The sequence below is a fragment of the Heterocephalus glaber genome, unplaced genomic scaffold (assembly GCF_053883595.1).
Source record: "Heterocephalus glaber isolate CG9 unplaced genomic scaffold, H.glaber_assembly_v1.0 deba00000546, whole genome shotgun sequence".
Taxonomy (NCBI): Eukaryota; Metazoa; Chordata; class Mammalia; order Rodentia; family Bathyergidae; genus Heterocephalus; species Heterocephalus glaber.
In genome coordinates, this window is record NW_028258147.1 from 39,126,668 (window position 1) to 39,153,551 (window position 26,884).

The 26,884-nt window shown below is 42.2% G+C and overlaps 1 protein-coding gene and 1 pseudogene across 10 annotated transcripts in view; both read left to right on the plus strand.

Moving 5' to 3' along the window:
* Positions 1-26,884, plus strand: part of Idnk (IDNK gluconokinase) — a 56,686-nt gene that overhangs the window by 12,168 nt on the left and 17,634 nt on the right. For 6 of the 9 annotated variants that reach the window (XM_013078719.3, XM_021242619.2, XM_004862433.3 and 3 more), the window contains 2 exons: positions 5,222-5,265; positions 7,020-7,732. In XM_013078719.3, coding sequence (XP_012934173.2) covers positions 5,222-5,265; positions 7,020-7,368 — 393 coding nt within the window. In that variant the 3' untranslated portion in view covers positions 7,369-7,732. Of the gene's footprint in view, positions 1-1,247; positions 1,903-5,221; positions 5,266-7,019; positions 7,733-21,072; positions 21,976-26,884 lie in introns of those variants that run through there. The other 3 variants (XM_021242620.2, XM_087204757.1, XM_087204758.1) reach the window with 3 other exon arrangements.
* Positions 7,929-18,363, plus strand: LOC101715769 (protein CDV3 pseudogene; annotated as a pseudogene). The gene is made up of 2 exons (XR_015448772.1): positions 7,929-15,787; positions 16,508-18,363. The product of XR_015448772.1 is annotated as a protein CDV3 pseudogene (transcript).

The following is a 26,884-nucleotide window of genomic DNA, read 5'->3' on the forward strand; positions in this document are numbered from 1 at the left end:
AAAGATAGCAATGTACTGCTTCATAAAATGCAAATTCACCCAACAGGCTCCTTAGTAGCAAAAGTAGCAACAGCCCAAGATGAGAACTGGTGATGGTACTGCTTCCCATGTCCTTATCTTTGGAGAGCTGCTAAAACAGGCAGACCTCTAGATTTCTGAGGGTCTTCATCCTAGATTGAACAGCAAAAATTTTGAAGCTGCAAAGGAAAAGGCCCTGAAGGTTTTGGAACAAGTGAAGGTGAGCAGAGAAATGGCCAGACTTATAGATGTGGCCAGAACATCTACATACCAGAGTTCATGCTGAACTTGCAGATGTCTTAATAGAGGCTGTAGCAGACTCCATTTTGGCCATTAGAAGAAAAGATGAACCTATTGGCCTATTCAAGGTTAAGATCATTGAGATGAAACATAAATCTGAAACCCATACAAGCTTAATCAGAGGGCTTGTTTTGGACCATGAGGCACAGCATCCCAGCATGAAGAAAAGAGTGGAAAATACATACATCTTCACGAACAGTGTTTCGTTAGAATACCAAAAAAAAAAGTGAATTCTGGCTTTTTCTACAAGAATACAGAAGAGAGAAAAGCTAGTAGAAACTGAAAGAAAATTCGTTGAAGAGTTAAAAAATAATACAACTGGGCTGGGGATTTAGCTCAGTGGTTCCACTGCCTGCCTTGAAAGTGCAGGATCCCGAGTTTGATTCCTGGTACCAAAAATAATAATAATAATACAACTGCAAAAGAAAGTCTGTGGTGACTCAGAATAAAAATTTGTTGTTATTAATTGAAGGAATTAACACCTTTTCTTTAATGCTCTTGCAAAAGAAGCCATAGTAGCGCTGCATAGAGCCTAAGGAAAATATGGAGAGGCTGACTTGCTTGTGGTGAGGTAGCTCTAAATCGTTTCTGTTGACCTAAATCCTGACGGACATGCAGGACTGGCTTATGAGCATGTACTGGGAGAAGAGTTCACCTTTATTGAGAAAAGTAACATCCCCACAGTGTCACATTATTGGTCAAAGGACCAAAGAAGCACACTGTCACTCAGCTCAAAGAATAAGAGGAGGCTTGAGGGCTGTGAAAAATGCTGTCCATGGCGGCTGTGTGGCTCCAGGTACTGGAGCAGTAGCCCTGATTAAATACAAGCCCAGTGTCAAGAGCAGGACCTGCGTGGAGTCCAAGCACTTGCTGATGCACTACATATTATTGCCAAGATCCTTGCTTAGAACTCTGGCTTTGATTTTCAGGAAACAGTCAGAATTCAAGTGGAATGTTCCGAGTCAGGTCGGCTTGTGAATATGGACTTGGAACACAGGAGAGCAGATGGTAGCAGCAGAAGTGGGCATGTGGGAGAACTACCATGTGAAGAAACAGCAGCTGGGCTCCACACTTTGATTGCTGCCAGCGTCCTCCTGACTGAAGAGACCTGCAAGCTGGGTGGTTCTCTAAATGGCTCCAGTGAAGCTTCCCTTGTATCATCCGAATCCTGAAGGCCACAGAATGATCCTGGGCAATACAGCTGTGGAATGCCCATGCTTCAAATAATTTTCAAAGGAATTTTCTTCTCCCATATGAGAAAAAAAAGAAATAACACGGGCTCTATTCAAATTATGATGTGGAATTCTAAGTATTTTTTAGTTGCGCTGAGTGTACCCACATAAAGCAGGTGCTTTTTACCCAGAGGACAAGTGGCTTTGGTTTAGCTGCATTAACTTAAAATTACATGTTAGATTAGGATTATGTTCTGACTTATTTTATATATATATATAGTATTTTTTTTGTACCGGGGATCAAACTCGGGACCTTGTACTTGTGAGGCAGGCGGTGGAACCACTGAGCTAAATCCCTGGCCCTGTCTTGTTTATTAAATTCTTTGAAAAATAAATTTTAATGGTTTAATAATTTCTTATGGATTTATTTTAAATTAAGCAACAGTTCCCTGTTAAACATTTACATATAAATGTTATGCTAGTGTAAACACTTGAGTAATTTTAGAATTTGAAAGCATCTATTTTCTCAGCATTAATTTCTAAGTAAAATCATTCAGTCATTTGGACTTCTCATGCTTTTGAAGTAACTTTGCTAAAATGCTGCCTCGGAAGAGTCATGCTGTAGTGTGGCCAGGAAGACAGTGAACTAGACAGAGATGAGAAAGCTGAGAAATGTGCAATCCTAAAGTGGAAAAAATAGATGGAAGAAAAAGATGGCTGGAGCCTGATGGCTAGGGACTGAGGTTATTAGGCGAAATACAGATTTTTGGGGGGTGTCTCTATTTTCCAAGCTTACTAACTTTAATGCTTTTGCAAAATATCCATCCCAAACCCTCTCGTGTCACCATTTTTTCAAACTATTGTTCTTCTTAGTTTCCACGAAATCGTTTTTATGCAACTAATAGCAGCAGTCCTTGAGGGTAGTTTTGTCAGAAGCTTTGTATTTTGAGGGCTTAGCAGTTTCCTACACTGAGTATGCAATAAATGTGAAGTTGAAACCTCAAAAAAAATAAGTGTTTGTGGAATTAAATCTCAGTGCCTACCAAATTCATGAATTAAAACTCCTAAAAATTGAAAGTTGGAGATAGGTTCTTTTAAACATTAAATCACTCAAAAAATGATATTTAGAATGACTTCATTCCTTAAACTGCAAAGCAGCTCAATGAATCACCATTTTACAAGTAAACGAGAGGCACAGAGAAGTGAAGTAACTTGGGCAAAGAAACACACTGGAGTAGTCTCCTGAACCTCAAAGGTCGTACTTTTCCTATTCTATTAAGGGTCTTGATAATCCACCAAATAAATGATTCTCAAGAAGTAAATCTTAGTTGTTTAAAGGAAAAGTAAAGGACTGGCTGTGATAGCACACACCTGTAATCCCAGCTCTCTGAGAGACTGAGGCAAGAGGATCACAGGTTTGAGCCCCGCCTGGGCAACCTGGCAAGACTGTCTCAAAATAAAAAGTAAGATATAGCTCAGTGCAAAGGCAGTGGTTCCATTACCAGTATGAAAGAAAGAAAAAGGAAGGGAGGGAGGAAGGAATAAAAGTAAGGATGGGAACCAACAGCAGAAGATACTGAAACCCTGGGTAGCAAACAGCACTTGTGCTGCTCACATGTGGTGCTTCAAGGGCCAGTGCCCTGTTCTGTTATAGGCTCTGTTAGAAGAGTTCCTTTAATACACTTATCAAAGAAGTTTTTTAAAAAAGCCATGTGTAGGGCCATAGGTTTAATCCCTGTACAGCTAAAAAAACTTTAAAAAATTTTTAAAGTCTGCTTATAAATAACAGTATTATCTTTCTCATCTCTATTAGTTCATGTATGTGTTAGGACAGCTTGGCTAATTGGAAGAGATAAATATATAAAGATGAAGTCAGTGGTACCTTCGGAGTTAACTCGAGGGCTAGAATGTAATGCAGTGGTAGAGTGTATGCCTAGGTGTACAAGGCCTGGGCTAAATCCCAGAACCAGAAAAAAGAAACGAAAAGGAAAAGTGAACTCAAACCGAGAGTGACATCTAGAATATTGGACTGAAAACAAGATAGTGTCTGGAATCCCCTGAGCACACACTCAGCACTTACAAATGGATGGAGGAAAGTGGAAATCCAAATTTGTGCTGGAACTGAGCTTAGGCCCCTCCCCAGGAGCAGCTTTCCACCCAGAAATACAGAATACTTCAGTCAGTCAGTCTGGCTGAACCCCTGCGACCTGTAGTTCTTGGCACCCTTCTTCCTTTCCCTCACTGTAAGTCCAGAAAACATGATGTTGCCGTTGCAGTTTTAAAAGTTGCATAAACATAGCCCCTCTGGGTATTTTTTTCCTCCTGTACAGATGCTCTAGAACATCTAGCCTGTAAAGAATGATGTCTTGTCAAATCTTGCTAATAATAAATGTTAACAATACACTCTTCTCCAAGAGCACAAAAGTCCCCCATATATTCAAACTTCATTGGCAGAGTTCTTATGATCTGCAAGTAGGAGCCAGTAAGTCTCATCTTGTTAATGCATATACAAATAACCACATTTGTTCACTAAAGGCACCCAGATGAGAGCTGACATAAACAGATGTTTCATTTGTTAAATACACTGACTTGATAGTGTATACACATGGCAACAACAATTGTAATTTGAATAATAATTTGTATGATTTTTTGGAAGGCCAGTCTGGACTACATAGCAAGACTCTGTCTCAAAACCACTCCCCCCAAAACAAAGAGGAAAAAAAAAAGAAACTGTCATCAGAGGTCAGATTGCACCTCAAAAAAGGCCCTAGGCCCAGGATTTTTTTCAAATATATACAAGCAGTTTCAAAAAATACAGAAAGAGAGAAAGCTCTCCTACTCATTTTATGAAGCTAATACAACCAGAATTTAATGTGGATTATATAAGAAAGACCAGTACATAGTACATAAATTCAAAACCGTAAACAAAATGGTAGCACCAAATACCTAAAAGCAAGGACTTTTAAAAATACATAAAGTTTCTGGAGTAAGCATCAAAGTAATTTAGGGTGGGGCCCACAGGAAAGAGTATGACCGAGGGCTGCAAAATTGCTTAAACTGTACCACTGGTACTTACAGGTTTCTTTGTACTCTTTAGTCTGCTTTCCATGTTTCAATTTTCCTAATCAAAAGGCGTTTATGTCTTTGTTTTCAGTGCAGTATGGCCAATATTCAGAATTTACCCCCCTGCAGGAAAAGATTTATTTGTGAGACACCACAGGGTATGCTGTGTGAACTTCCTCTGTCCTCCCTTTGGCAAAAGTCGAATTGTCAGGCTGGGGATGTGGCTCAGTAGTAGAGCACCTGTCTACCCTGTGTGAGGCCCCAAGTTCAATTCCCAACACTGCAAAAAACAAAATGAAACAAAGTTCTCACAATGTGTCTTTCTGAGGAGAGTTTTGGTTTTAGAGGCGTTGATGGGTGGGACCAGAGCACAGCTGACGTAGTGGGTATGTGAGCTCTTCTCTGCCTGTGAGAGGCCCTATAATGGCATAGGAGATTTGTAATATGTGTATTAGAACCACAGAAAGGTTTAATTGTGCACAGACTCAAGGAGGAACAATTCTTATGAAAAGAACCACTGACACCCAAGCCAAGAAAGTGTTTCTTGGTTCATTGCCTAGTAAATTGGCCCCTCAGTCTAGGCACAATCTACTTCTTAAAAGCACAAAGAAAGATCTCTCTGGACCTCAACATTTATTAAAGTCCCTTTGGGTCTGCTCTAATTCCAGGACAGGAGTCCATGGCTCTGCAACTTGCATGACATTTTACTAAGGTAAGGAGACCATCTAACCAGTGAGTAAAAAATCCCATCAGAAAGAATAGGAAATCAGAACTGGCTGATGAGAAAGGACCCCAGAAATAGAATGCTCTTCTGTCAGGTAACAGCACTGATCTCAAGTAGCCACAGATGGTGTGCTGTTCACCCGGGCTCTGGGGGCTGTGGTTCTTTCGGGTCCATGGTTAGTACTGGCTGGGGGTTTCCATCAGCCACATGGCTTCCACACACAGTTCCTGCTCACAGACTATTGAGGGGGATAAGAGGATGCATGGGCTACACTTAGAACAATGACTAATATACAGTAAATCATCAGAAATACTGATGCTACCCTGTTATAGTCCATCTAAGTCACCACTTTTCTCCTCCTACTTCAAGCTGTGATGACCAGGGTGGTCTGGGGTTGTTTGTAAGAGTACAAGTAACTGGCCATCAGATTTGGTGGCTGCCTTGTCCAGCTCTGAATCATGTCTCTGAGCTAACGGGCAACCAGGCCTGACCCCACTGGAAATCCCAGTTGGAACTGGAGAAGAAGAAAAGACAAGAAATAGGTTATAAATCTACTCCCTATGAGGAAGTCACGTTTTATCAAACCCAAACTATCTGGGCCATAGGAAGTCAGAATGTGTTTGTGACTAAAAATTCAGTGTGCTTTTTTCACACCCTATTTATATGGCTGGAGCCCAATCTTCACATGGGCCTAAGGTTTGCATTTAGGGGCTTCAGGTTAGGGTTTCAGGGTTTGGACACTCCTGCCCATCTGGGTCTCTGTGGTCAGTAGACTCGTCCGAGTTTCTACAATAATAATGACCAGCAGTGGGAGCAGAAGTCAGGAAGAACTTGGTTCTTGGTTTGGTCTTAGAGCAAGTTAGATTGGGATCTAGTGGCCAGGAGGACACAGACTAGTTGCAGAATAAGCAAGGCCTCACTATGGCCCCAGGGAGAGCTGAGGCTCTGTCCATAAATTCGTTTCTGATCATGCACTCCATCCTCTAGGTCCCAATCTAACTTGCTCTAAGTCCAAAGCGAGGCCCCTCCAGAACTCTGAAGTTCTGAAGAGAGCTTTTGACCAGATACTCAGGCTGGCTTTTACTTCTTACCTCGAGTCCCTTCCTGGCCCCAGTGTGACTGCCAGCTACACTAAGGTGGAGTGGCCCCCATGGCTCGCCCTAGGTTCCCTTAGTGCTGGGTCATACTGCCTCAGGGTTTCTCCTCACTGTGTCCCTGCAAACATCTCACATCCTGCTGGCCTTGCCCGCTGCCTTCTCCCCCACTTTCTCTAGCAATTCCCCCAGTTCCCCCCACCCACACTGCAGAGTGGATGATGAGAAGCCAGATGTAGAATGCAAGCCACTGAATGTGCTACGGAGGACCTAAGCTGAGCTGTTTGCCTGGCACCGGGGCACGCCAGTGACCCCATGTCTATGTGCTGAGACGGAGCCACACCCCACATCCAGAGGAGCAGAGCCAGCTCCTCTGGAGCACTTCCGTATCTCAGGCACCTCAGACAACTTCCTTACCACAGTTCTGTCAGCAGCTAACCTGAGTGGCCCCATTAATGACAAGGGACCCCCGGACATTGACTGCCCAAGACCATAGTTGTCCATCTTTAACCCAAAGCCAAATATGCCTGGTATTTAAACTTCATTTCTAACGCCTACTGGCAGAGAATTAAGAGTCCTCCACCTAGAACTGACACTGATTATTTCGGATGTCTTCATTCTTTATCCTCCCTCTTTTTTTTTAAACAGAGATATAGCATCAGGACAGCATGTAGTTCTAGCCTGCTCAGCCCTGAAGAAAATGCACAGAGACATCCTAATAAGAGGAAAAGATACTGCACCTCCAAAATTCAGGGAGTCAAAGGAAGAAAAGCTGGCTAAGGTGCAGCTCTTGGTGGTCCATCTGAGTGGCTCATTCGAGGTCATCTCTGGACGCTTGCACCAAAGGAAAGGACATTTCATGCCTCCTGAGTTATTGCAGTCCCAGTTTGATACTCTGGAGCCCCCAACAGCTCCAGAAAACTTCATCCAAATCAGTGTGGACAAAAAACTTTCAGAGATCATTACTATAGTTTTGGAAACTCTCAAAATGAAGTGAGAATCATTTCCTGTTGGTGGGCTAGAACAAAAACAGGCATAAATCTCTGTCCCACTCCAAATCTTGCTGGAGTCTCCTTGCCCATGCTGTATTCTAAATTCGTAAAGTGCACAAACCACAGTGTGTTAAGATGCACTTGCTTAATTGCATCTGTAGGAATCTGATGTATTTGGCATTGTGTGGAGAAGGAAGGAAATTGAAAAGTCAAGCTAAAATTGAAGTTGAAATGCATCTGTGATGCAATCGAATGATTATGTGAAATTCGTAATCCATGCTGGGAAGCATTACCTTGTTTAGAACATTCTCTTTCGTGACTGTATGTTTATAATAAATGAAACTTGGCTGTCCTTGGCCCCTCCTAGAATCGGCCACCTACCAGCAAGTCATTTCACAGCACACGCTGCTAACTCTGCCCCTGAGTGATGGCTAACAGCAGCAGCTCGCAAGCTGAGATCCCAAAAGCCATTAATAGCAGAACAAGCAAGCTCTGTCCAGTTCTCCCAACAACTAAGACAAATATGTCCATCAGCAGCAAAACTGAATTTCTTGCCTTTTGGCTAAAATTATGTCAACTCTGAGTCAACACTGCCTCTGCTAAGCAGCTGTGTCATGTATGTATAATTCATACAAAATTACATAACTGCTAATTACAAGATAGAGTTTTTTTGAAATTTGACAGCAGTTGACTTTTGAAAATTTTTTAATTTTATTGGTAGGCTTTTGATATACATAATGATCACATCCACCACAGGGAATTTGTACCTGTACATGATATATCTTGATTCATCTTTTTCCCCATTCCCCTCCACTCCCTTCAACCTTTCTTCCCCTCATTTACAGAAGCTTTGTTTCCATTTTTTTCATTCTATTTTTTTTTCTTTTCCCTTCCTCCCCACCCCTCCTTGTTCTCCTTTCCATTTTAACATTTTCTTCCTACTTCCCTGTATCTGTCATCCATTTTGGTCCTTACTTAGACTTTGGGTTTCTCACATAAGAGAAACAATGTAATATTTGAACATATGTGTCTGATTTATTTTACTTAAAAGTATGGTCTCAAGGTGTCTCAAGTTTAAATATTTTAAAATGTCAAGTTTATTAAAAGATAGAGTTTGGCCAAAATTTTTTATAGTGAAGAAAAGGATTATTTTAGCAGAATAAAAATTAAAAACAATTACATTAGGGAAAAATTGTTTTTCTAGTAGGGGAGCTGTCAAAATAGTTCATTTGAGAAATCCCTACTCTAAAATGTCTTCAAATTTGCCGGCTGTTAGAGCTGGAAGCAGAGTTCGGTAGTCAGCCCAAAGTGTGTGGCAACATGGGAATGCACAGGCTGAAGCTTCAGGCTTCAGTGCCATGGGGCAGGCATTCGGTGCCTGACTGCATGCGATCAGGGTCCCTGACAATGCTCTGCCTCACCACTGATGTGACATGGAGGACACCTGTTTGGTGGGAGTGTCTTCACCTTCCAGCACTGCCTCATCTTCCGTTTCAACAGAGAGGCAGCCACAGGCTCAGAGGGGATGGAGTCTCATAATTGCGTTACATTGTTCTTATTTCTGTTGTTACTTTCCTTCTATTTAAGACAAGTATTTATTTTCTGATTAGTGTCATGACAGTTTCTTTAAAAATAAATACAGCCTGAGCTAGGGATTTAGCTCAGTGGCACTGCACCTGCCTCACAAGCACAAGGTCCTGAGTTCAATCCCCATGCCTAAATAAATACAGCCATCCCCTGTATCTGCAGGAGGACTGCTTCTAGGACCCAAACCAAGGGGTGGCTGGTGCTAGTTTGCACAGTATGCTCAAGAACCTGGGTTCAAACCCCAGCACTATATACACACACAAACAGCAAAATTAAATGATACAGTATTTGCATATAACCCATAAACATCTGTATATTTCATTCATCTCTATTTACAATACCTAATGAGTAAATATTATGCAAATAGGTGCTATACTGTATTTAGGGAATAACCAAAAAAAAGTCTGTGAATGGTCAGTACAGATAGCATTTTTAAAGTCTTTTTTTTTTGGTACTGGGGATCGAACTTGGGTCCTTGCACTTGTGCAGCAGGTGGCAAAACCACTGAGCTAAATCCCTGGCCCTTTAAAGTATTTTTGATCTATGATTGGTTGAATCTGGATATAGAACCCATGGGCACAGAGGGCCAACTGTATATTTAAATAAAATGGGTCATTTCAAGATAAAAGTACACGGTTTGCAGATACACAAAAACTGCACAGGTGGAGCTCCATAGCGAATGAGGCAGGGGCTCAGTGATCCAGCCAGCCCCTCATTCCAAGAGCAGTGAAGGTCCAGACGGCACTCAGGAGACCAGCTTGTGTCTCTGCCCACTCTCCTGTGAAGAAGCCATCAGTGAAGGGTCCTATGCAGGTGAAGAGGGAGCATGCTTGCCACGGAACAAACTGATGGGCAACACTATACCATGGGCAGGGAGTGGCTGGACGGGCGTCTTCGGGCTGAGAGGGTGGAGGTGCTGGTGCGTTCGTGGCATGTGGCTCATCAGGGCACCAGCCATGCAGGCTGTGATTTGGCCAGCATGGGCCTGGTTGGAGTCTTTCTTCCCACTCCAGGAAGATGCTTCATTTCTCTATCGCAGCCAGAGCCACAGGACCCAGGCACTCCACAAGCCCACTGGTTGGTGCTGGCAGTTTCAGAATGAATTACACATTTTCTTTTACAAGAGCGCACAGTTGTAAGTTTCAGGAGCTACAAATAGCAGATGTGCTAGTGGAATGAAAGGGCCCTTTTGGGCAGAAGGCATTTTGCCTAGGAAAATGTGAGCCATGGAGTTTCCACTCACTGCCCAGCTGGATTCGAGTCTCCTGCAGACGCAGAGGAAGGAATCAGTGGGGTCAAGGTACCTAGTAAATCCAGATGGTGTGCTGTAAGGGGCACTCGGCAGGCTCAGAGGATGGCAACATGGAGCCCAAGCTCTCAGCTGGCATGGGTCGGGGTGGAAAGGTGAGGCATCGTATTCTTGGGCTGCAGACCTCATGAGAAAGGAAGGGTGTGGCGGGCCTTGAGAACAGGACCAAGCCCGGCTGTGCTCGTGCCTCCTGGAATAGAAGCCAGTGTTCCTCCCACGCTGCTGCTTCACGGCTGGGCTACTCTTCCAGTCAGTGACAAGAAAAGAAAACTGAGGGAAGGCGTGGTCCTGAACTGTGCGCATGTGTGGAATCAGTCACTTGCGGAAACTAAAAGTACAGATGCCTTCCTGCCTCCCTCAAGACTCCTGAGCCAGCATCTAATGAAGGAGCCACAGCTGACTCTGAGGAGCAGCCAGGGCTGGAACCCCAGGGTGAGAGTGGGCACACAGGACCCCACCTGAATCTACAGTTTGTGCTGAACCCCTCTCAGAGGGCACTTTTGCCCCTGGTGAAGTTGAGAGCTGGCTTGGTTCTGACCAAAGACCCCATGGACAATTCACAAAAGGCTACCAGTGACATGCAAACTTAAGTGACATTTGGGGCTGGTGACATGGGAAGGACCTGCACAGAGTGGCTCTTACTTGACTAGGACTGTGAGTAGAAAGGATCAGAGAAAGGGTGGGATCAATTTCCTTTCCGGCCAAGGACACTTGGGTGTAGTAGACCACAAGGGAAGCTGAGCTTGCTAAGACAGCCTGCCCAAAGGAAAAGGACAGTCTGCTTAATGCCCTTCTATTAAACCTGGGCCTCCCCTCTCTCAAGTGTTCTCTTGGTTTAGCAGGGCAAACAGGTTGGTGAAGACTTCAGGTGATGTGAATATACAGGGAGACAAGGGAACCAAGTCTAGCAGCTGATGAATGGATAAAGAAAATGTATGACCAATGTATGTTCTTACAATGGAATATTACTCAACCATGAAAAGGAGCAAAGCACTGATACATGCTACATGAATGAACCTTGAAAATACTGTGCTAAGTGAAAGAAGCCAGACACAAAATGACACATATCACATGATGCCAATTTATAGGAAAGGTCCAGAATAGGCAAATCCATGGAGACAGTAAGTATATGAGTGGGCTGCTAGGGGAAGGGAAAGGTGGGAATTGGGACTCCTAATAGGTTCAAAATTTGTTGGAGTGCTAGAAATATTCTGGAATTGGATAGCAGTGGTGTTTGCACAATACAGAATACACCAAAAACTACTACAGTGTACAGATTTGGTGGTACGTAAATTATCTCAGTTAAATTAACCCAGCAAATGCCCACAGTGTGTGAGGGCACAGCTGCAGCTCCAGTGTCTGCCCACCCTACCTGGGGGAGTCGGAGGGGTAGAGGGAGGGGGCAGCCTCCATCCAGTTCCCACCCAGCCTCACACCTAGGACTGACTCCCAGGTTTAAAGGTAAGGGTTTGTGAGCACAGTCCCAAAGGGCAGACTAGCTACTTCATCTTCACTTAGCCAGCAAAGCACTGGCTTTTCCAGTGGTTCAAGGCACAACACTGTGCGGGACTTAATGAGAGGAAGGTTGTCGTCTGTGGCCACTCTGGATTTGAAGACATTTCGGACTATGATTTTTGCTTTGTGAACTGTCTAAGAAGACAGCAAAGATATGCCCCGGCTGGCACTATGACAGTGCATTGGAGACAGAGCCTGGAGTGCGGGTCTAGTGGAAATGCAGCCCCCACTCTTGGCTTGGGCACAGCTGGAGGGAGGCCTGTCTTCTAGGAGCAAGGGTCTGAACAAGCACACAGCTGGCCCCAGGACAATATGACAGGAGGAGACCACTGTCCCAGCCTGGGGACAGCCGGAAAACTCCAGCATCTCCATGTACAGTTCAACTGGCCTCAGCCCTCTAGAAGCCAACAAGCCAGGGGCTGTTGGTGAGGAAGGCTCCTCCCCCAGGTGCTGTTCTAGAAATTCACAGGGATGTTTTGGCGGTCACAATGATGTCACAGAATGGGTCAGTGAGTACTGGCATTTAGGTGGGCAAGGACCAAGGATGCCAAACATCATGCATAAGCCTTCATGAAACAGAGCTTTCAAATGTCCTGCTGGAGATTCAGGTATAACCAGTTGAAAAGCTTATTTGTAATTACAGGAGTGTTTATCTTATCCATAAAAAAATTGCAGTTTTAATATATACTGACATTTCCAAGAGTGCAGTAACTATACAAATAATGGAACAACAGTATTCCACTTTAAGTTTACCAAGAGTTGTTTACCATTTCGGAGAATTATGGTGTAATTTCCAACACAGCACACCCATATCCAACTGCACCGTATTCTTTCACAGCAATCTGCCACGGGCCCAGGCACCTAACTACTCCACTGTGTTCATCTCATTATATTTAGTATTTGCTTAGGTAAGTTTTGACTGGCAATTCGTTTCAAGATTGTAAAGGAGCATTAAAAAGAAAATAAATTTTAAAGAGCAGTGAAGTTGGACAGTTTGAAAACTATTGTTCTGGCCACCCAAAGGCAACCCCAGGGAGTCCGAGGGATGCCAGTACTGCCCTCTGATGGCCACAGAGGGCACAGCAAGCAGGAGCACCCTCCAACCGTCCAGGCGGGAGCCTGTCCCTGGGACGGGGCCAGTGGAAGGTTTCCTAACTAGTCTTTCTGCTCTGGGGAAATCCCAGCTCTTGTTACACTTGCCTTCCCTGGAGTCTGAAGGACTGTGGTCATAGGAAGAATTTTCCTCTCCTCTCCCCACAGTGGGGGAGCTTGTGAATTCATTTTAAGAAAAAGAACCTGAAGTCTTCTGGCTCTGATAGCTCTTCCTTAACCCTTGCCCTTGGCCAGGTTAAATAAGGAATCTAGGATTGTGACCCTCGAAGGATGGAAATGCTACTTCAACATAAACAGCCAAATGTGGAATCAGGACTCAGAAAGGGCTGGGCTCCAGGCAGAGCACTGCCACAAATTCACCCTTCAGGTGTGCACCAGGCACGTAGGAGGAGCAGGACTCACACTCTATGTCTCCAGAGATTGCTCTGATGAGCAAACTTTTTCCATGGATGAAGTGCAAGAACAAGTAGGAAATAACCTTTTCCTCTCCGACTGTGGGGCAGGCGGGATCCCGCACCGCCCTCGCGGTAGCCCCCGCGGGCTCAGGAGGTGCCGCGCGAGCCCGGGGAAGTGCCTTACCACCGCTCAAGCCTCGGCGACCCCTCGGGGTGGAGGAAGGGGAGGGGGGGAGAAGGAGGAGGAGCTGAGCCACCAACGCCACTGGGTGGAGCAGCGGGGGGGCCGGAAGGCAGCGGGGCGGCAGGCACGGGGACCTTGGGCCCCCGGGCCACCACGAAGGCCGTGACAAAGGATGAAGATGAGTGGAAAGAATCTGAGCAAAAAGAGGTTGATTACAGCGGACTCAGTGCAGGCCATGCAAATAAGTGAAAAGGAAGAAGATGATAATGAAAAAAGAGAAGATCCAGGAGATAACTGGGAAGAAGGTGGAGGTGGTGGAGGTATAGAGAAATCTTCAGGTCCTTGGAACAAAACAGCTCTGGTGCAAGCACCTCCTGCTCCAGTAATTGTTACAGAAACCCCAGAAACAGCAATGACTAGTGGTGTGTATAGGCATCCTGGGGCCAGGCTAACCACAAGGAAAACGCCACAAGACCACCAGAAATATACAGTGATACAGTTTCCATCCTTGCAGTCCATTGCCAAGCATGTAGAAAGCTGGAAGGATAAAGAAATGGAAAAGAGCTTTGAAATAGTAAGACACAAAAATAGAGGTATAGAGGTAGGGATAAGGTTTCAAAACACCAGGCCCTTAACTTGAGCTAGACAACCAGTACGGTGTGCTTGAAAACCAGAAATGCAGCCACACGCCGTACAATTAAGGAGTGGTCTTTGCCAACCCCTCTAAGGTAACTAGACCACAGCTAACCACCATGAACAGCCATTCATCATCTGATCTCTGTTGGAGCTACAACAACTGATGCAGACCACGCAAGTGACCAGCCTATTGCACTGTGGAAGTTTAAAGTGTCACAACTGCTCTTTATGTATATTGGATTTAGGGGAATTTTCATTGTTGTGTGTGAACTAGATTCAACACTTTTTTCATAATAATTCTGCAAATACAAAAAAACCGAAACCTGCAGTCAGTGGTCATTTGGAAAATCTTTTTATGTTCAGATACTGAGCCTTTGTAAGGGTTGACTACCTCAGATTTGCTGCACTTTGTGGACTTCATGTGGATCACAACTTCTGGATAAGCTATTAAAAGTGTCGATGTGAACCTTGAAACCAGCCCTACTGGATTCCTAACAGAAATCCTGCAGAAAGTCAGCCATCTGGGTTCTGATCTGCTGTAACAGATGAAGATTTAGGTGACCTTAATGAACCTGTCCTGTGCCCTACCCTAAGGAGTACTCTGTAGTTAGCTGTGGCTATATTAGACTTTTGGAACATGCCACTTTCAAAAGAACTGCTGTGTTCAGATCATCTAAGTAGGGCTGTGATTTATAATTTCAATTTTTAGTTATAGTCTGAGGTAATTACAAATTAAATTCTCCCAAACTTGGGTCCACCAAGTGGGAAAGGGGGAGGGCTGGGGGAATAACTAATTTCCTTTAGTAGTTTTTTTTTTTATTTGGATAGTGCTTTTTCTGTGTTCCACATTAAGGCCTTTTTTGCTTTGACTTGGAATAAGTAAGTTCTTTGACAGCATATCGCTTGTTAAGTAACTTGAAATATGCATTTGAATTGTGATTTCATTTATTTGCCAATCCCTAGAGTGGAACCAAATAGCCTTTGATGTAAAGGGCAGTGGATGCTGGAGGCTCTACTTCAGGTGCTGCTATAGACTCCTCTGATCAGGTCTAAATTGTAAACTGCTATGGAAAAAGTATGGTTCCTGCTCAGGCTAAGGCGGTGGTGGTGAACCTATGGCACGTGTACAGCAGCAGGCTGTTTATCATTGAAAGCTCTGAAAGGTTTGCCATCACGAGGCTAAGAGATTCACTGACACGTCCTACAGATTAAAGCCACACAAACTAAACCTCACCTAGCATCTGTTTCAGTTTCATGGATCTTGCATGATCTTTGAGAATTCCATATATACTTGTGCCCAGATTTTTAAGGTATTGGCCATTCTGTAGACGCAGTGATTGTCCCAACTAGCTATTATCAACCCTTGGTGTCTTCATAGTGTTCATTTGGAAAGACAGGCTAAAGACACGGATGTAGCACTTTTGCTTTTAATAACTGCATATTACAGACTATCCAGTAGTACACAGCAGTTCTTACAAGGGACCTGAGGAAGCTTCTCCAGATTACTGAACTTTTTTCCATCTAACGAGATAGTCTAGCAGTTTTTCCTTAGTCTGGTATGTTTGGTTCAATAGAAGTATTTCATAGTGGTAGTGACCACTTGATGCATCATCTGGGTTTCTCTATAATAAATCCCTTTGCCAAATGCAGGAGTTGCAGACATGCTAATGGCAAGAATAACGCAAGTAAGTAAAACTATTCTAGTATTGGGGACATGTTCTTACAGGATTTCGGTCTTGATGAACACGCTGGTGCAGGAATCGGACTCCTAGGAGGGTCACACACAGTGCCTCCTGACAGCCCGTTGGCCACTGTGGGCAGTAATGTTGACATTATTTGAGGTGGCAGGTATGCGCTGGCCTTCTGGTGCATTTGGGTGAGTAGCTGAGCCAGGGAGAGGAGTTTGGATGATTAAGTGAAAAATAAAGAGATTCTTGGTTAAGCTGAAGACTTCATTTGGGAACCAAAACCAAGTAATCTCTTGGACCTTGAGTCACATATTTTTCTTGAAAAGTATGGATTGTCCCACAAAATTTTGTTGGGGGTTATATTACTGAGAGGTGGAGTGAGATGAATATGAGGTTTTATTTAATGGCACACTGTACTGGAAATCTGAAGACCTACAGCAGATTTAAATTCCAGCTCATTATAATTTTTTAAGATTGTGAAATTACAAAAATGCACATAAATAAAGTTTTAATACACTGTATGATGGGTGGATGAGGCAGTCCATTGTACCGTTATTTTGGCAGTGCAAGAACTCTGTAACATTAACAAATTCAATAAAAAGTAAGTTAAAAAAAAAGTAGAAAATTAAAATGTGAGGATTTTAAAGATACTATCAACCAGGGATTTTAATTTTCTGAAATGGCAACATGTACATTTATTGTTCCTTCACTGAACAGCATATCTGTATTGGAGATCAAGGTATTACCTGCACTATGGTCATCATGAATGCCCAGCAAACACCAAGGAAGAATTTGATTGGAGATCCAGTCTATAAGCTATGCTGAACACCAATGTCGGTGAGGAAGGCTCCTCCCCTAGGCACCGTTCTAGAAATTCACAGGGATGTTTTGGTGGTCAGGAACACCAATGGGAGTTGTTTTCAACCAGCTTCACAAAATCTCTGGTGTGAAATGCAGACTGTTGCACTGACTTCCTGAGGGATTTCAACCCCTCCAGAGGTCCCCACAACAACCTCACCTTGATGCTGTGAAATCTGAACTCAACATTGTGGGAGAAAACTGAAGTCATGACTTAGAAGGACCTCAGTCCTAAAGTTCTGAGTATCTAACATACTTAAAAGGATCCAATCATGGCAAAAATGTTGGGGGAAATGTCCCTAAACCAAGACAGTACATGACAGAACTTGTAAAAACTTGAATGTCCAGAGGATTTGCAAAGAAAAAAAAACAGCGGTGGTTTATGGAAGACTGAAGGCTGAGAAAATGAAAAGGGCTGCCTTATCAAGAGGGCAGCCAGCACTCAAATCCATATGCCACAGGACATACCTGCACAGAGAAGGCTGGGCTTATCGTGTGTTGTTCAAGGAAGAATACACCCCTTCAGGAGTGGTAGGGCTGTAATCCCCAGACTCAGAGGGTGAGGCAGGAGAAACAATTTTGAGCCTAGCCAGGGCAACTTAGCAATTGAGACCTGGCTCAAAATAAAAAAAATGGGCTGGAGATGTAGGTCAATGTGATAGCTCTGGGTTCAATCCCCAGCACAACCCCCACACCCCAACACACACACACACACACCCAAGCGACAGGCTGGGGCAATCTCAGTAAGATGTTAGGAACAACTTGAGGATTGAGAGACAGGATAGTTGATTCTGGGGAGAGTTCAAAGGACAGCTCTCTGTAAATGTACGCAATCAGAAAGTGGAAGATGATGGGAATCTTTTTTTTTTTTGGTACCAGGGATCGAACTCAGGTCCTTGCGCTTGCAAAGCAGGCAGTGGAACCACTGAGCTAAATCCCCAGCCCCAATGGGAATCTTAAAGTGAGAATGAAGCAAGATCAAAGCTGTAACTGATTTGGTCATTTTTGTGCTATCAGCAACGTTCATTTTCTTCTCTTTATACATGACTACAGAACAAGGTCACAAAGCAGTCCTGAGGTGTGGATGCCCTGTGAAATGGTCCTGTTCAGGACATGGAGGCCTAGCTTCTCATACCCAGCTAGCACCTGGATAAGGACTGCTTTCCTGTTTCTCACTGTAGAGGTTTTGTCCCTAAGGTCTTTCTATTTGAAGTAGCTGAGGCCACACAGACCTTTAGACACACAAGCAGAAGCATTCAGAGGTGAAGTTTAAACCTGAACATCCCTTCCTAAGACTTGCACATACAGAAGAGCCTGGTTGCAGCACACATCTAATAATAGGGCTAGGTTCTAAAGCCAATTTAGATACTGGAAAATTCCATACAGTGAAGTCTAAGCCAACTTTTCCTCCAGGATTACAAAATACCAGTTTATTAAAACGATATTCCACATTCAATATGCTCAAACTTAGAAAAAGGCGTTAGTGCCCGGGGAGAAGACATACAAAGCCCCATCCTATTTTCACTGTGTATAGCTTGTCATAGTGTTGAAGGACAGTCTTTTTATTGTCCAGTCACAATAATTCTTTATAATATACATGACCAACAAATAGTTATCTACCATTCTCTGGGCTGTTTCTTCACTTTCTTGATCATCTCTTTTGAAGCATGTAAGTTTTGTTTTTTTTTAAAGTTCAATAAAATCCAACGTACCTATGTTTGCATCCGTTGCTTGAGCTTTTGGTATCAAACCACTCAATAATCAGTCACAAAAGTTTACACCTGTTGTCTTCCAAGTTTTATGGCCTTACCACTTCACATTTATGTCCTAGATAACATTTTTTTTGCTTATTTTATTGGTACATCTTAGGTATACAATACGTTTACATTTATCATTGGGTGCTTGTACCTGCACATGATGTATCTTGGTTATTTTTTCCCAATTACCTGTGCGCCCTTCACCCCCCTCCAACCTTCCCTATTTACACAGACTTTGTTTTGATTTTTCTCATAATTTTTCCTTTCCCTTCTTTCCTTTCCCCTACCCCTTTAGACCTTTTCTTCCTATTTCAAATTATCAATGATTTGTTGTAATCATTTTCATCCTTATTTACACTTTCACTTTCTCACCCCACAGAAACTATTCGGTATTTACACGTGTCCTACTTATTTCAATTAAGAGTATGGCCTCAATATGCATCCATTTAGCTATAAATGTCTCTAGTTTCTTGTTCTTTATGGCTGAGTAGTACTCCATTTTATAAAGAAACTCCACATCTTCTTTATCCAGTTTCCAGTTGATGGGCATTTGGGCTGTTTCCAAGCTTTAGCTATTACGAACTGTGCCGCTATAAACATGGGTACACATATATCACTGTGGTATGATTCTTTTAATTTTGGGGGGAAGATCCCCAGCAGGGGAATAGCGGGGTCAAATGGGACTTCCAGTCCTAGTTCTTTGAGGTATCTCCATACTGATTTCCACAGTGGTTGCACCAGTCTACACTCCCACCAGCAGTGGAGCAGGGTTCTTTTCTCCCTACACCCACGCCAGCATTTGTTTTTGATTTCTTGATAGCAGCCATTCTTTCTGGGGTGAGGTGGAATCTCAGTGTTGTTTTCATCTGCATCTCTTGAATGACCAGTGATACTGAACATTTTTTCATATATTTATTTGCTGCTTTGAGTTCTTTGTCTGAGAAATGTCTGTTCATTTCAGATGCTCATTTTTGAATTGGGTCTTTGAATTTGTGGGGTCTTATTTTTTTCAGTTCTTTATATATTCTAGATAGTAGTCCTTTGTCTGAGGTACAGCTGCTAAAAATTTTTTCCCAGATTGTAGGTTGTCTCTTAGCTCTGTTGGTTTCTCTTGCAGTGCAGAAGCTTTTTAATATGAGATCCCAGTTGTTCTTTGTGCTAGTTCCCGTGGTACTGAGGTTTTGTTCATAGTCTTCTCCTATGCCAATGTCTTCAAGAGTTCTACCTATCTTCCAGCAAGTTTAGTGTTTAATATTTAGATCTTTGCACTGGGGATTTAGCTCAGTGGTTCTGCCGCCTGCCTTGAAAGCGCAAGGACCTGAGTTCAATCCCCAGTACCAAAAAAAAAAAAAAAATAGATCTTTAATCCACTTCCATCTTAGTTTAGTGCATGGTGATAGATATGGGTCTAGTTTTAATCTCTGGCAGGTTGAAATCCAGTTTTTCCAACACCACTTATTAAATAGGCTATCTTTCCTCCAATGAGGGTGGTTGGCTACTTTGTCAAAGATGAGGTGGGCTGAGTATGTCTGGAGTTGTTTCTGCATCTTCTAATCTATTCCACTGATCCTCAGGTCTGTTTCTTTGCCAGTACCATGCTGTTTTTATCACAGTAGCTTTGTAGTATAGTTTCAAGTTGGGGATTGTGATACCCCTTACCATGTCTCTGTTGCCTAGAATTGTTTTTGCCATTCTAAGTCTCTGGTTCCAAATGAATTTTTGGATTGTCTTCTCTAGTTCTGTGAAATATATTGGAATTTCAATCAGTACTGCATTAAATCTACATAGCAGTTTTGGAAGTATGGCCATTTTCACTGTATTCGTTCCTAGATGCATTTTTATTTTATCAGAACATGCATTTTTAACAAGATCCCAGGTGGTTTGTGCATGATGAATTTGAGAAGCACTACCATAAACCTCTAATTCTCATTTCTTTTAAATCAATGGTTCTCAATACTGGCAGCATATTAGTCATATCAGAAGCTTTTAAAAAACAAATACGGCTGTGCCTCACCCTGATATAACAGTGCTACTTAGTCTGGGATGAATTTTCAAATCTGATTCTAATGTAAACCAACTTAGAGATTTAAGGAAACAAAGAGCACCCTCCCTTCAGAGCAGTTTTAAATAAGCCTTCTTCCTTCCACTACTTTCTGATTCCCAAATCCTTCAAGGAGTGATGGTAGGAACCTTATGAGTTTAGTAACCCTTCTCTATCTTCAGTCCTCTCTACTCTTCCTATTCTCTAGTAACCTCTTCTAGTTTCTATTATGTCTATGTAATCAATTTTCTTAGCTTCCACAAATGAGAACATGTAGTATTTGTCTGTTGGTGCCTGGCTTATTTCACTTAGGTAGCATAATGTTGTTGCAAAAGACAGAAACTCATCTTTCATATCTGAGTTAGGTTTTTCACTGTATTATACACCATATACACTTTATCTGTTTATCCACTGATAGGCTTCTTGGTTTATTCTGTATCTTGACTATTATGAATAGTGCTGCATGCCAGGGATTTAGCTTGGTGGTTTCGCACGCCTGCTGTGCAAGTGCCAAGGACCCGAGTTCGATCCCCGGTACCAAAAAAAAAAAAAAGAATAGTGCTGCAATAAACATGGGAGTGCACGCATCTCTAATATGATTTCATTTCCTTTGGATATATATCCAGAAGTGGAATTGATGGATCACATGTTGAAGAGCCTCCACACTGGTTTGCACAATGCCTGAAGAAATTCACACTCCCAGAATTCCAAGAAGAATGCATGAATTCCTCTTTCTCTGTAGGCTCACTAGCATTTTGTGCTTTTGATAACGGCCATTCTAACCTGGACAAAATTGTATCTTATTGTTTAACTCTCATTTCTCTGATTAGTGACACTGAGTATTTTTCATGTATTTGCTGGCCATTTGTATATCTTCTTTTAAGAAATATCCATTCAGATCATTTGCCCATTTTTAAAATAGAATTTTATTGTTGAATTCCACATATATATTCTGTATATTAATCCCTTGTCAGGTGAATAGTTTGCAAGACTTCTACTGTACACGTTGTCTCTTAACTCTATTGTTTCCTTTGCTGTGCAGAAGTGTCTTAACTTTATGTAACTGCTTGTCTAGTCATTTCTGTAGCTTATATTTTGGGGATTTACCCAAACAATCTCTGCCCAGCCCAATATATTGAAGTATTTGCCCTATAAGCCCTTAATCTTTGATTTGAACTGATTTTTTATATGGAGTCAAGCAAGGGGCAAGTTTTATTCACCTTCATTACACATGTCGAGATTTCCCCACCACCATGTATTGAAGAGCCTGTCCTTACGTTCTTGGTGCCTCTGTTGAAAACTAGTTAGTTGTAAAAACAATTAATTTCTGGATTTTTAAAATTACGTTCCTCTGGTTTAAGGGTCTTTTTTAATGGAAATAACATGCAGTTTTGATTATGAATGCTTTGTAGTATTTTTTGAAATAAGATTATCAAGATGCCTCCAGCTTTGTTCTTTCTGCTCAGCTCAGGACTGTTTTGGCTATTCTGGGTCTTTTGTGCTCCCACACAAATTTTCTGATGGTTTTCTTTAGTTCTGTGAAGCCCATCACTGGTGTTTTGATAGGGACCGCATTAAGTCTATAGATTGTTTTCAGTATTATAGACATTTTAACAATACTAACTTCCCCAATCTGTGAGCATGAGGTCTATTATTTTTGTTTGCTCCAATTTCTTTCATCACTATTTTATACTTTTCATTGAAGAGCTCTTTCATTTCTCTGGTTAAATTGTTTCCTAGTACTATTGTTCTTGTTTTGTGTCTTTTAGCTCTTGTGAATAGTATTACATTTTTTCTTTCAGATAGTTTGTTACTGGTGTATAAAGATGTTACTAGGGTTGCTTCCTTTTCTGGTCCCACGGTCTTCACGACTCTTAGCTTACAATGTAAGGAAGACAGGGTCAAGCCAAAAATCCACATCACTCACAACCAGTACAGAAAATGATACAGAAATGGCATTAAGAAACCCCAATCACAAATATATTAATCTTTTAAGACTCCAAGTTCCTGAGGAGCATGACTCAGACCAGAAGCACAAGAAGGGCTTAAAGGTGCAAACACCACCAAAGTTTTGAGTGTGGGCTGAGGCTACAAGGTGCTCATAAAAGTCCACAGAAGTAAAACCCAAGATCCCAAAGTGTCAACTGCAAGCTCAACTGTCTACATTGCCCACCCTAAATCTCCATGTTTTAGAGGGTTCAGTCTCTCTGGTGCTGAGTTCCAGTGTTAATGTGGCTATTTTTGTAGAGGAGGGAAATACTGAGCACCTCTAGGTGATCAACCTAGAATCTCACCAGTAACATTCTAACATGTAGTGCATGTGGTTCTCTGTAATGCATTATTTGTCCTTGTTCTTTATTTTTTCCTTGAAGAGAAGGCGGGGAAATGGGTGAAATAGTCCTGGCTTCTTTCTGCAAATCCAAACCCACAGAGCCAATTACAAATTAAACAAAAATAACTCAAATGGATCAGGGTACTAAACATAAGTTAAAGCCATAAAACTCTTAGAAGAAAACACTCAAGAGTATCTTCATGATCTTAGATTTGAAAATGAATTCTCATTTACGACACCAAAAATACAACCAAGAAAAAAAAGGGAAAAATGACTTCCAATGGGCCTAGACAGTTTTAAAAGAAGGTAGATAAATGACTAATAAACACAAAAAGATGCTGATCATTAAATCATCGGGCAAGTGCAAATCAAAACCCAAGGGAGACACCAACCACTTCACACTACCAGGATGGTTAATTTTTTAAAAAGCAAAACAAAACAAATGAGAAACAAGGGTTAGCAAGGATGTAGAGAAACTTGGACCCACATACTGATGGCAGAATTCAAAATGGAGAATACCCCTGTGGAGAAATTTACCAGTTCCTTAAAAAGTTAGTTACCTTATGATCCAGCAATACCACAGATAGATGCATGCCCCAAAGAACTGAAAACAAAAACTCACACTTGTTTGTTGCATATATTTACAGTAGGCAAATAGTAGAAATGTCCATCAACAGGTGAGTAAAATGTGGTATATGCAAAGGAATATTATTTAGCCATACAATGAAAATGAAGTACATGGTACAACATGGACAGACCTTGAAAACACAAAGCTGCCAGACATAGAAGAACCCATTATTGTGTGATTCCATTTATATGAAAGATCCAGAATAGATAAACCCATAGACACAGCAGATTGCCAGCTGTCAGGGCCTAGAGTTGGTGGTGGTGGTGGTGGGGAATAGGGACTAACCATTTAACAGCTACATAGCTTCCTTTTGGGCTGGTTAAAAAGTGCTGGGTAAACATAATGGTTGTACAATACCATGAACGTACTTAATGCCACTGAACCATATCCCTTACATTTTTATGTCTATTTTACCACAATTTTAAAAGAAAGAACAAGATAACACTGCAGGCCTTCCCCATATGACTTCAGCCAGCATGTGGCAAGATGCAGACTAGAATAAATGCTTTGTTTGCACAGTTTCCCTAAGAAAAGAGACTTAAGAGTTAAGTATACCTCCTTCTACAATATCAAACAAGCAGCTGAGTTTTAACAGTGGCCACTCTTTAGAAGTAATCCTTTCCAAGGTTATATCCTCTCATGCCCTTCGCAAGGTTACTGTTAACCCTCCCTAGAGCTTTTTTAAGAGTACTGTCCAGGTTCTAAGAAGCCACACCTAAATGATACACATGCTAACTGCTAAATAATCTTCTTTTAAATATTTACAGAACCCAAAACATCTGGCACCCTTCAGACAATGTCAAAAGGTGTTAACACCCCTCCTAGTCTCTGTTTCAACACAAAGCATGTAAACTGCTGTGAGGTTTAACTTCCAGGAAAGTATTAAAAAAGGGAAAGAACTAAAAGAGCTAGACCCTGGAGGTCAAGGTCCTTTGCAATGTTCTTGCCACAGAAGGGAGGACACATGCCCTGGATGATGAAGACCCCACTCAGCATGTGGCCTTCCCGAGGGACCCCCTGCTGACCCTTTCCCTCCCTGGAAAAGCCCTTTGCATCCTTGAGTTCCTGCATATGGAACTCATATGGAACTGAAGACAACACCCCCTCTATCTTCTCAGGACTCCCACCCATCAATAAAACTGATTTCCTACCAACTCTCATCTCTAAGATTGGCTTCTGAGCAACAAGTGGCCAGACCTAACTCTGGTAAGATTACAAGAGTTACTACTTAGAATGGTACCAATATTGAGTGAAGAAGGAAAAAAAAGTGCTCATCATTTTCCTGCTTCTGGGATTACAGTGTGTGGCAGACTAAGACGGCCACACTCTCTCACATTCTTTTCATCCAGCAGTAGGACCTCTGGCTCTTTCTCTTAAATCTGGACAATCTAGTAGGATTTGTTGACTATTCGAGTATGGGCAAGAGCAAGGGGTTTGTTTGGGATCTGCGTAGTGATGGCAAACCTGAGAGACAAGTGCCCAAACTACAGCCCAAATTTATCTCAAATTGCCAACTCTGCAATGAAACCTCAATACTGAGGTTGTGGTTTAGAAAAAAACTCACATTAACATCTTTTCTCTTAAAAGAAAAACAAGTAACACGCATGTCATAGGTTTGCTACCACTGGCCTAGAATTTAGAAGGCTGGTGGCTTTCATTTTTAAATACCTGCTAAACCCATCTTCTATGTGGCACATAGGAACCAAGTCCCTGAATACATTTTTATCCTGAAAGTAAATTCTCCAGACCCAGTCGAGTCACTCTAGCTGTACTCAACAATTTCTGCTAAAACTGTTAATTTATAATCAAAATAGATGACTTATTACTAAGCAACCAAGCTGTGGGATAGTTTGCTGCAAAACATTTGAAAACCTCAACAATGGAAATTCTGTCCTCTTTGGGAAATATAAGGAATCAAGTACATGTTTGAAAAACTTAAAAAAAAATCTAGTATAAATCCCCAAGTAATGAATACATTACAAACAGGGTATGCTTCTTCACTGTCCTAACTCTAGAGGAAATGTCAATTTAATTCTACTCAATCATATCCAAATACAAATGTTGAGAAGGAGTGCTTTTCCTCTGCTTCAAGGGTTGGCCACCATGAGCTGTTCAGCTGGACTGGACTTTATAGCCCCATCTGAGGAAAAGGAAAGACACAACTCTCTCACGTTAACCTGTACAGCAAAAGTGCCAGTTCTGGATGTTCTTTTAAACTATTCTAGGAATCAAAAGCTCCTAGTACAGTAACTCCTTTCTCTCTGTGCTTTTTGGTAGGAAACAATCACTCGATCAAGCCCCGCCCCCCCATTAAAATACACATACTCTTTCCCACCTGGAGCAAAACACAAAGGGCAAACTTTTACAGCACCACCACACTCCTCCGTACAGCTACTGCCATTTTTATGTGCTCCGTGTTCTCAGTCCACTCTAACCATGATGTTGCTGCACCACTGAACTTGTGGTCATGTATGAAGGACTTTCTCTTCACTAAATAACAAGGTCAACATTTGATCTATGGCGCGTCCCTGATGCCGCAGCACTTAACACAGTCCATTACACCTGTCTCCTTGATTATGTTTCTTCACTTTCAGGACCTCTCAGCTCTCACCTTATACCTATCTTATGGTTCATCTGTCCTGCGTTTCTCCACTGCTTTCTCAGTAGCTTCACTTCCATGTTCAGTCAGGTACATTCAACTTACAACATCAAAACCAAACTTCTAATTTGTCCTTTCCACCTTGCTTCATGCCCCTCTTGCATTTACCCTCATACTTCTACTATCAGTGAATCCTATTGGCTCTATCTCTAAAATATACCCCAAATTTGACTACTTTTTAGCACCTCCACTACAAATTCAGCCCTGAGCACCTACAATCTCTACCTAGATTACTACCTCCTAAAAGGTTCCCTGGTTCCATGCGGCTTCCCTAGTCCAGTGGTTCTCACGTAGAATTTGTCAGAAATGTAAATTTCCCTCCCAATACCACACTGAAAATTATACATTCTAGGAAGGGGACACAGAAATTCACATATTAACAAGTCCTTCCTGTCAAAAACCTGAGCCATTCCCCACATATTTCCAGTCTTATTCTCTACACTGCTTTCTCTTCACAGCTCACCTTGCCCAGCCACAATGGACTCCTTATGTTCTAAGCACACTTAGGACACTCACACCTTAGGGCTTTTTCATTAGTTAGCCCTCTTCTTTGGCGAACTGTTCACACACCATCTTCCAAAATATGCTTCAAATCTCTGTGCAAACATCACCTCCTCAATGAGGCCCTCTCTGGCTACCTTACATAAGAACACCTTCTTCCTGACCTAGCCTCTTTACACTGCTGATTTTTCACCAAAGTACTTAAAATTTCCTGGGAGGTAATATATGTGTTTACTGTCTGTCCTCCAGCATTCTATTATGCAAGCCTCACCCTTTATTATACTTTGAGTGACTTAGTGTTCAACAGATGTTCAATAA